At 44.8% G+C, this 11,024-nt stretch overlaps 1 protein-coding gene and 1 non-coding gene across 8 annotated transcripts in view; both read right to left on the reverse strand.

Annotated features, from left to right (window-relative positions):
* The window catches only part of TMTC4 (transmembrane O-mannosyltransferase targeting cadherins 4), a 64,526-nt gene that overhangs the window by 51,787 nt on the left and 1,715 nt on the right, over window positions 1-11,024 (reverse strand). For all 7 annotated transcript variants that reach the window (XM_035704511.2, XM_025441371.3, XM_025441369.3 and 4 more), the window contains exons 2-4: window positions 6,882-7,097; window positions 2,521-2,636; window positions 1,177-1,393 (exon numbers count right to left, since the gene is read on the reverse strand). In XM_035704511.2, coding sequence (XP_035560404.1) covers window positions 1,177-1,393; window positions 2,521-2,636; window positions 6,882-7,097 — 549 coding nt within the window. The remainder of the gene's footprint in view (window positions 1-1,176; window positions 1,394-2,520; window positions 2,637-6,881; window positions 7,098-11,024) is intronic.
* LOC112656177 (U6 spliceosomal RNA) lies at window positions 2,208-2,312 on the reverse strand. Its single transcript, XR_003134169.1, has one exon. It is a non-coding gene; the product is annotated as a U6 spliceosomal RNA (small nuclear RNA).

The following is an 11,024-nucleotide window of genomic DNA, read 5'->3' on the forward strand; positions in this document are numbered from 1 at the left end:
GGAAGCAAATTCTAATTTGGTCACAGTTATATATAAATAGTCTATAACAAATCTTTTGTAACAGTTTCCAGATTGTCAGTCCTCTGAATTTGCTAAAGTAAAACATTATGAGAATTTTTTTTAAAAAAGCTTTATAGTGATAAGATACTAAGAGAAGGTTGTGATAACAACTCTACAATCCTCTTAATACCGAGAATAGAGTCCAACAAAAGCAGATTCTAAAGGCAGGAATTCGGTTCAATATAGTGAAACTCACTTCAAGATGCTCAATACATTTGGTTAAATGTGGGGATTTAAACACACATGAAATGAAAAAAATCTGTTGTGGAGAAGTAATAAGAAACATGTAATATTTTATACCAGGTGCTTCAAGCTCACAGAACAAATGGCTAAAATCACATCTTTTACCTCAGCAAATATGTAGACTTTCATTTTTAAAGGGTTCCATGGTGGCAGGGGAATAGGGTGGTTCTTGAAATCCCCACACATATGGTTAAATCCCAACACAGTTTGTACCAAATACATTCAGTGGCAACTCAATGGAAAAAAGGTGTGGCCCGCAGGACAGCAGGTGAGGGCCCTGTCAGGAGCTGCCACGTCAGCTGGGCCACCTGGGTGGAGTCTTTCAAGGGAAGGAGAACCATCCAGGCAGCAGAGAAGAAGAGAAGGTGGGAGAGCTCCAGACCAGTCCCTAGCATGGTGTGGAAACCACACCTTCCCAGTGCCGGCATCTCCCCAGCATGGGCCTCAGACACCAGAACTTAAGTTCTGCCCCTAGACTGCTCTCAGTGGAGGTAAAAAAAAAAATTGCATTGGACCCTTTGCTGAAGATAAGCTCCTACTTAGCTTCTGGTCTTTAGACTTCCTAAGCTGGCGATATTCACGATTTACCCTTTATGGTGTGGTCACGCAAGGGAAACATGATGTCTGCATGACCAGATATCACATCGTATCAGTATTATAAGGTCTTCGCCCATCTTGGGACTCTGCATTTTTCCTAAGAGAGACCTGTGGGATTTACAAATAAGTGGCTCAGGTGTCTGGCAGGGGGTAGCACCGTACACTTGGTACTGCAATAAGCCTCTTCAAGGGGAGCCTGTTTTAGGGAATGAGCCGACAGATCAAAGGCTCCTTGTCCTCACACAAGCACGGATGCCGCGGACAGATGCTACTTACACACTCGGTGTGTACCGGATGCACGGCGAATAGCAGAGCGGCCAGCAGGGACGATCTGGGGGCCAGGTTCAACCTCCGCCCTTTACTGGTGTACTGCAGGCCACCAAACAGCACAGAGAAGACATCCACCATGAGGACAGAGATGCCACCATGAAGTAGGATGTTGATCACGTGGAAACTCATGGGGTGGAAGCCTCCAGATAAATAGTAGTTAATCCTGTAAGTGAAAGGTGTTTGTTCATACCAGATGCACAGAAGCATGCACAGTAAAATGCAAACCACCTGGAGGAAAAGGTTGGTGAGTAATAGCATGAAAGGGGGAAGAGAAAGTTCTGGTGAAAGTGACATCAAGATGAATAATGTCTATCAAGCTTGGAAGGTTGAAGAAAGGGTAAGAGCATAATTAAGTGCAGATGGCAAAAATGGAAGAGAAGAGCATGTCAGAGGAGTGAGGCAGATAATATGTGGAGAGGAAAAGCAAGAGGAGAGCTGGACCAATTTTTAAGTGCTAAAAAGGCAAGACTGCATGCCAAGATGATATAACATAGCCCACATTCCTCCTGGCTACCCCACAGGGACCCAAATTTAAGACAGTCATGTGACTTGCTTATCCAAAAGACAGGAAGCATTCCTTGATAGTTCATCCATCAGCCTTCCATCCAACAAACATTCTCACTGTCATGGATTCTTATTTCTGACTGCTTCTCAATTACCACCAGTTCTAATTCATCATTTCTGTGCTTCTGAGAGATTGTACACAAGTGTTTAATGCACCTGAGATATAGCTATGAATGGGAATTTTGGTGAGGTGAATAAATCTACTTAATGCAAATGGGGAGGTGAGTGAGAGGTGTTTTTAGCTTTATTTTGGTTTTTTTTTTTTTGCCTATTGGCTTGGTAACACTAGGAAGATTTTTACCTTATTTCTGTAATGGAAAAAACCTCACAATTTCATTAGATGCCTCATGTTGCCTTGACTCACATTGTTTCTCTGGTTAACACCAACAAAGGTGCAACCTCCAAGAAATGTGCAAAATACGGAACATTTCACTAACTTGTGTGTCATCCTTGCAAGGGGCCAATGCTCATCTTCTCTGTATCCTTCCACTTCTAGTATCTGTATTGGCAGAGCCAGCCCTGGAGTCGTGTTTCCTCATGCACATTCTCTCCATCTTCCTGTGACCTATTCCTAGCAGTTGGAATTGGCACATACTTTTTGGAGACCCATATGAATAAGTGGTTTATTCTTCCCTAGGATCCACTGGCTTGACTACCCCACACTGGGAGCCTTATCACACAGAACCTGGTACAGCATCGCATGCAGCCCACGCTATCATATCTTACCTAAAAGTCAGGACAGTCAGAGGGCGATAGGACTTGTGGCTGGTGTTGCTGCTTAGCCTACTGCCCCAGAAGTCATGATGCCAGAGGTCCCCAAGGGGGGTGTCTGCTCGGAGGTCCTGCAGGAACACAGCAGAGGGCATTCTGGACAAAGGAGTCAGGACTTCACCCTCATCTCGTGTCTAAGCCCTCACCCTGAGCTCTTCCTTGGAGCTGCTCATTGCCCTAGGCTCCACCTCTCCAACCAGTCCTGGGCCAGGCCACCATCATCTCTCATCTAGGATACAGCCAGGCCTCCCAGCAGGTCCACTATGCCCTGTGACATGTTCTCCAGGTTGACCTCTCCAAAATACAGATTTGGGCACCCACCCTACCCTGCTTAAAACACTGCAATAGCTCCATTCCTCCCCCAGGACAAAGCCTACATCCTGATGTGGACATCACAGGCCACAGGGTGCTCTGGCTCCTGCCGAGCTCTACCTGCAACACTCCTCTCACTCAGACCCTGACCTTTGTCCTACCCACTCAGCACCTGCTGCCAACTACCCCAAAGGCTTTGCACACATAGGTGTCCACCAGTTATCCCTCAGCTCTTCACAGCCCAGCGCATCCCATCATTCATATCCCAACCAGTGAGCTGTGACCTTCCTCAGCTGATGCAATTCCCCTTCCATGGGTCACAGGGCATCTCGCACCCAGCCTCACAGCAGCTGGCACACTGGTGGTTTATCATCTCTAACTACCATCTGTCTGCCCCACAGGACTGAGGGTCAAGGAGACCCAGGTCACATCTGTGGCTGTGGAGTATACAGTATACAGAAGGTGCTTAATCCATGTTGAATGAACTAATGGATCATATAGCTCTTTCATATTCAATACATAAGTTAATTTCCCTACAATATCTTGGTTAAAACATGGATGGAGAAGCATATGTTTATTTTATATCATGAGCTAAACAGAAAATTGAAGAAAAAACCAACTTCTACATAATTTTTAAAGATAAAAAAATTACTAAATATTAAAAAAACTATACTTACCTTTCTATTAAGGTCATTTAATTTGGTCCTATACTACAGATGCTTAAAAATGTATCTTTTAATTTACTTTTTGTATTTTTAAAAGGTTTTATTTATTTACTCATGCAAGACACACAGAGAGAGACAGAGACACAGGCAGAGAGAGAAGCAGGCTCCCCGTGGAGAGCCCAATGTGGGACTCGATCTCAAGACCCCAGGATCACGACCTGAGCCAAAGGCAGATGCTCAACCACTGAGCCACCCAGGTGCCCCAAAAATGCACCTTTAAAAAAACATTTAATCATAATACCAGGGGCGCCTGGGTGGTTCAGTTGGCTAAGTGTCTGATTCTTCATTTTCGCTCAGGTCATGATCTCAGGGTTGTCAGATCAAGCCCTGTGTCGGCCTCTGTGCTCAGCACAGAGTCTGCTTGTCTCTCTCCCTCTGTTCCTCCCTCAGTAATGTGCACTTACTCTTTAAAATAAATATGTAAATAAAATCTTAAAAAATAAACGTAACACTAGATGGCTTAAACTGTATCTTAACAAGAAGAGAGGCAGATAAGGCACTACAGAGTAAGTGACACAAGTGAATATCAATTCTCTCTTTGAAGCATAACTAAACAGGAATATTTCAGGGACTAGCAATTATGACATGCTAAGCACATACAGTGTATCAATCAAGAGTCTTCAGTGCAGGAACTAAAATCAACTCTGATTAACAAGCACAAAAGAAATGCATTAGGGAAGATGGCAAGGCTCTCCATTCCCAGGTGGGCTCCCAGATTTGGGGCTCTGTGGCCAGATGCACACCCACAAATCACACTGCCAGACACCTTGCTGAGGCTGCCCAGCCACTTCCAGGCCCTGTCCTCTTTGTGTGGCTAGCTCCTGACTCCAACAGGTGGGTGCACCTGAGAGGAGAGCCTGCGCCCAAGTCTGCACCCAACCCAGGCAGTCTCTGCAGCTTTGACCAGCCGAGGCGGGGAAAGCCTCAAGCAGGAATGTCAGATCATGGCTGGCCCAGGAGAGCACCCAGTGTCTATGGCACATGGTGGAGTTCAGTAAGTATTTATGACTTCAGTGCTCATGGGTTCAAAGGCCAAGGTTGGGGATGGGTGACAGGCAAAGCTGACCACCCCATACCCACTTTGATGGTGAATTTCACTTCTGTTGCATACCGGTTTCACCACCCTGGAGCATACTGTCCCCTCTTCTACGAGTCAGTTTGACATTTCAGGAAGATCTTGGAAACTACCCACTAATTTGGCTTGCTCGGTTATAAAACTGGAAGTTCATCTTCTTTTGCATTCTCCCAGAAGTACCTGTTCACTTGTGCAGGAGCTGGGCGTAGGCTCTTTCCCGCCATTTGAGTAGAAAATGAACACCAACGAAGCTCTAAATATTTGATTAGGTGTAGCCTACACACAGCAGGGCGCACTATAGGAAGAAAGGTCAATTTTCCTCCTAATGATTTATGGAAAAGACGTGTGTCTGAAATTCCTGCTAACTCCACTGTCTCAAAGAAAATCACCATCTCAATGAAAAAAGGCAACTCAACCCTACAAGGAAGCATCTGGAAAACAGTCTTTAACACCAATAAAACCCAGGAACAGCCTGTTTCACATTATGGTGGGCACAGTGCCAACGAACAGAGCAGAGCCTTTCATTAAACAGGAAAGGAAAAAAGGAAGGCTAAGAAGTTAACAAAGGGGCACAGTGTGATGCTCTAGAAAACACTGCCAAGACAATGTGCAGCAGAGCCACAAAATGGCTTCATCTGCCTTACCCCACACAGAAGGAAGAATTATAACCGCATACCAGGGCATCTCACATACAACAGAGCGCGCACCTTCCCCTGCCTTGTTCATCAAAGGTCTTCAACATACATCCTAAGTTAATACTGTATCTATCTTCCACTTTGGAAAAGTGGAAGAGTTAAGAAACCCTCAACGAAATGAAGAATGGGCTTTAAAATTAAGTCATCTGCTTCTGTCTTTGTTTCAAAAGCCAACTCTACAGCCACAAGCCACGATGTGACACAGTTGCTGGGAGCTACAAACTTACTACTTTTGATTTTAAGCGGGCTGAAAAAAGAAACAAAACACTGCAGCCACTGCCTGGTGAATCTGAGAAATATTACACATGAAGAACCCAGATTAAAAACAAACATCAAGGAGGCTGTGGTCTATGTCATCAAAATAGAGACAATCAGGTACAGACAATATGTTACAAATAAAACACCTGCACAAGTCACCCCTACTTCCCCCCACCCTCACCCACAGAACACATGTTGGTCGCAGAGACGTTTTCTCAACATTTTCAATATGAAAATGACTTTCTTCTTATTTGAGAAAAATCCATAATTTTGAAATGCTAAGGGCATTCAACCACAGTGTTGCAGAGTTGCTACAGTTGCATCTACTAGAGAGAGATTAATATATACCTTCAGGTTCTCTTCATTGGGTTAAGGCACACACAGACTCTATCTGCTGAGTAACTGGGTCATCATAAAAATTCTAATCTATGCCATTTCTGCATTCTTTCTCCTCCTCTCCTCTGGCTCTCCTTACTTCCCAGTTTCTTGTTTCGATTTTTTTTTTTTAGCTCATTTAAATTTTGTTCTTCCCTTCCTCCAAACCTAATTATTCTTCTCTATCTCCAGCTAGTGAAAAGCAGTATCATTTATCCTGCACCAATATAGCACCCACTGGTGAGCAAAACTGGCTGGGATTTTGCAAACTCAGCAAATCTGAGTCTACACACAAGAAATGAGCAGGAACTGCAGCTTCCAGGACAACACAGTCCTCACTCTCCAGCAGCTACCAGCAGGCTGTCCTGATGTTATCAAGCAAAGGACAAAGAAGCACAGCCAACTCACTGCCTGCTGCTGAGGACGCACCTCTTGGTAGGTCATTAGACTGGTCCATTGCTGCAGCAAATGCATATTGGGGCAGGGCAGGGGTGGGGAGGGGGAGGACAGCTGTGGCCTACGATTCTGGAAATTTGTCCTAAAACCTAAGATACTTAGTCTGCAATGCCTTGCAATACCCTTCCTTGCCTCGTAATCTGAGAGAAATAGTCTCTCTGACACGTGAGTAGACTGGAGCCTCGAAAAGGGTATACATGGTGAGGGTAAAGCTTGAGGCCAGGCAGGGGGCTGGAGAGCCTGCTTCCAACAATAAATTAAAGGGGTCCCAAGTTGAGGAGATGCGACCTAAAAGAGGTAGGAAATCTAGAATGCTTAACCAAAGCTTAACACAGAATTATTCAACACAAACTGTGATTATTAACGAGAAACAGGCAAATGGTTAACACAAGTTTACCAAAAAGGAGTTACGATACGAACCTTATTGTTAATAATAGCTTCCGAGTCATCAAAGACAAAATCTCCATCGTAGCTACGGGCGAAACACACGAGGGAAACAAATCCCACCACTAACTTAGCCCAGAAAGGGGGCAGGACAGAAGCTGGAATGATGTGATCCAAATCGGCGTCCAACTCGGTCATTTTGAAAACTGCAGCCTGCCGGCCTCTCGCTCCAGCATTATGCTGGTTAGAAATCTACGGGAAAAGTGACACGACACAGTCATCAACACGCTGTTAGGAATGTTTCTGCAGCGGACACGTGTACCTAGCAGCCATCTATGCTGCACGTTCGTGGATGTGGTCGTTACAAACTTCAAGTCGTGGTTTTCTGTGGGCAGAAGAGTCACCCGGAACACATGTAAATTCTCCCTGGGCATAACGGCAACCTAGCAAACCGAAGCCTTTGGGTTTCTGATACAGGATTATCCTGAGAAACATTAATTTCAGAGAATCTGGTATATATATCAATCCCTTAAGACAAATTGTTTTTATAATCTTTGAACTAGTTTACACCAAAGTTAAAAAAAAAAAAAGTCACCATGTTGCTTCATTCAATCAAGAGTAATCAATAAATATTCCTTGTTGGGTCTTAGCATGTGGTGTAGGTCTACGTATTAGGGTACAAAACATGGTCCTGATTCTGAAAGAGCTGACAGTCTCTCTACAACTCAGACACGCACTCCAGTTAGATGAGGATCTGGGAGAGAGAAGAGTTTTAACACAGATGATGAGGCACAGCACACGATCGATGGCCAGGTGAGAGGTTCACACACAGACAGAGGAAGGAGAGAACGCCATAGTGACTGGTTTACCTTAGTCCAGAAAGGGCTGAACTGAATCCTAACAGAGAAGAGGGGAAGCTATTCCAAGTAAGGATATGACCTTCACTGTTGGTGAAAGAGTCAAGTTAAAAATACACTCTTATTTTTTAACTTTTTCTAACAGGCAAAATGTTAAAGCCAGAAGAGTTTGTCTCTCCGCCTTGCCATTTATTAGTTCTGTGGCCTCATGTGTGTCACCTGCCCTTTCAAAGTCCACTTCCTGAGCCACTCAGCAAAGCATAAGGACTTTCCAGTGGTGAGATCCGCCTGAGAGCTTCCTGCTCTGGAATTTGCCCAAATATCAAACTATCCTGCAAATCACATTTTATCTGTCCCTATCCTCACTACACCCTCAAGAGGTGCTTTCTCTGGGTTTACCAGAATCATGTTTGGCTCAAACTGTTCAGGTTCCAGTCCTATGTTACTCTGGACAAGTTACTTAACCTCTCTGGCCTCAGTCTCCTGGCCTCTACAATGGGGATAATTCTTCTACCTTATGTGGTTGCCATTAAACAAGATACCTACCTAAAGTGCTTAGAACTTTAGTCTGGCTTTAATGAATGCTCAGGGGAGGTAACTATTATTACAAACACTTTCTATAAGAAGGGTAAAAGCACAGGCGAAAGAACTATTTCTTAAAATCCCCTTTAGTGTTTTGGTTTATTGTCTGGTGTCGTAAAGGGACCTGGCCCCCAGTCCTTTAATGCTAAGATGGAAGAGAATCCCAGAGTCGTTGATTGGGAAGGCAGTTTAGATGTATTTGTTTCCAGGCCTCCAAGGGAATACCCCGGATAACAAAATCAATAAGAAATCAGCCAAATAGGCCATGTGAGGTCACAGGCATCTTTTCTACAGGCTTTTATCTGAGTAAATGTGGAGAAAGATCCAACAGTCAATGGGACACGTTATTCTTGGGTAACATTGTCCCTTTCTGGGTGTTGGAAAGAGGTCTAGATTTACAATTCCAGAGAGGAAACGCTCTGCATCTCTCACTGCAGGTCCCTCAAAGCTTCTCCACCTAATGTAACTCACACTCTCAGCAAATGCTGGAGGGAAATAGTCCATTTACTATCTGCTGCCTTTTTCTTTTCCACTGAAAGGATTAAACCATTGGTGATATCCAAATTACAGCTGCATATACAATATAGGTCACCATGCAGGCCCCTACTACTGTGTCTGCATTTCAGCTAAAGAAATCGCTACTAAAAAAAAAAAAAAAAAAGCAAAACAGAGAAAAATGTGAAAAAAAATCACAAAGACTATGTAGTTAGAAAGATACCACGACTTAACATGGAGGGAAAGTGTTCTTGGATTTGGAAAATTAATGTGAAGGAAAATACATGTTCTTTGTTTGTTTGTTTTTGTTTTTAAGTAGGGCTCCATGCTGGCCATTGAGCTCCAATGAGGGGCTTGAATTCATGACCCTGAGATCAAGACCTAAACTGAGATCACAAGTTGAATGCTTAATGGTTTGAGCCCCTAGGTGCCCTAAAATACATCAGTTTTAAGTGCACAATAGAGCTGTGAGCTGATGCATGGTCACAGAGCTGGTCTTGATGTTACCTGCTTTAGGCCCAAATATCTGAGTATTATTATTATCTCACAAAAGGCTGTTGTGAGGTTCCAATACCCATACAGGAAGAATACCGAAGCAAGAGATAATCTGCGCTCCTGAAGTCACTGTCCTGCCCCACTTTTCATTTCAGATGACTTGTAATACAGGTGAATCATTCTGGTAGTCAGGCACCAGCCAAAACATATGAAAGGCAGACTATAGACCTGAAGATCTGCAGTGCCCTGGTGGGCCAGGCCCGGACTCCCGGAGCACTCCCAGGACAGCTGAGGCAATCTTGGAATGATCTCCCCCTCTTCTACTGCAAGGACATCAGCAAACCTAGAGTCTGCCCCATTCCTCACCCTCCAGCTTATTCTTTTCTGCTGGGCTCCTGCCACCTCATGGCAGCTTCCTCCCAAGTCTCTGAGGTTCTCACTACTCTGCTGTCCCTGTAAATACTCACAAATGCCCTTTTTACTTAAGGTATGATGATTAATGTATACACTGGGATGGTTGAAAGAATACTGTAGATCAGTCAATGCGATAAAAGCCATAGTGTGTTAGGAACCTATGCAAAGTTCTCGGAGCGTCGCCCAGGGGTTAAGAACTCAGGCTCTGGAGGCAAGCAGACTTGTACTTGTCATCTCTGAGACCTTGAGGATCAGTTTCTCATAGGCCCAACAGGGTACCACTACATACTCTGGGAGGTTGTCATAGGCTTAGAGGAGAGAATGTATGGAAGTAATTCATTCCTGTTATGGTTACTATTTCGGAGAAACTAGTTCCCAGGGCCTGGTTCCTAATCTCCTGTCTTGGGAACACTGATGCCATCAACTCTTCATTCCTGTAGATGGCCTTACCAACCAAGGCCAGCAGTAGCCCATCCAGTGTCCCGATATAACTGAGAATAGGTGCCCTTCTTTGGATGGGTCCAGGGCACTGTGTGCTTGGCTGGCATCTGTATGTCCTGCATAAACTGCACAGTATATCATGGTGACCCTGCTCCCAACCTCACTTCCCCCAAAAGGAAATGGCCTTTGTTCTGTGATGATCCCAGCCGGGCTTGGTGCTCAAGTAAAAGAAGCCCTGCCAGAGTGAGGGGATACAGACAGGTGTACCCGCCCCTCCACCTGTTGTTTATGCAGGCTATGAAATGGGAAGGCACACATTCTGATTTTCTCTTGATAGGTCCCCAGCTGCACTGTCTCGTTTCTTTCCTCCAGGTGTCCTGCCTGGAAGCCCTGGCTCTGGGGGGTGGCTGGACAGTAAATTCACCATATGGGGTGAAAAGGAGGGGGCCTCATGTAGGCCACAAGCTCAGTCCCAAGTGGTGCTACAGCCAGCTTGCCTACCAGTAAGGTTGCTCTGCTCTGACCCCTGACTCCTGTGCTCATTTCCCACTGTTCCGAATTTAACTGGCCCCAGGTGTAATTGAATTTGGAACAAAGCAAAAGGCTCTAGTCTCGATTTCTCAAAACTCCTAATATGAAGCCTCTATTGCCAGGAGGTTGAAACAAATGAATCAATCGTCAATGGTCAGAAAGATCTCATACAAGGACTCGACCTCCCAAAACAAATGTCACAGAGTTGTGAACCTGGGGACCCAGTGACAGCTGACACAGCTGCCTTGGACGGCAGGAAATAGGAATGATGAGACTAAACCCCAAGGATTCACCCTGGACGTATAAGCAGCAGCCAACTACTACAGAATATTCTTCCACATGCATGGAAGGGCCCGCTGGCCTC

This window comes from Canis lupus, chromosome 22, assembly GCF_003254725.2.
Source record: "Canis lupus dingo isolate Sandy chromosome 22, ASM325472v2, whole genome shotgun sequence".
NCBI classification, from domain to species: domain Eukaryota; kingdom Metazoa; phylum Chordata; class Mammalia; order Carnivora; family Canidae; genus Canis; species Canis lupus.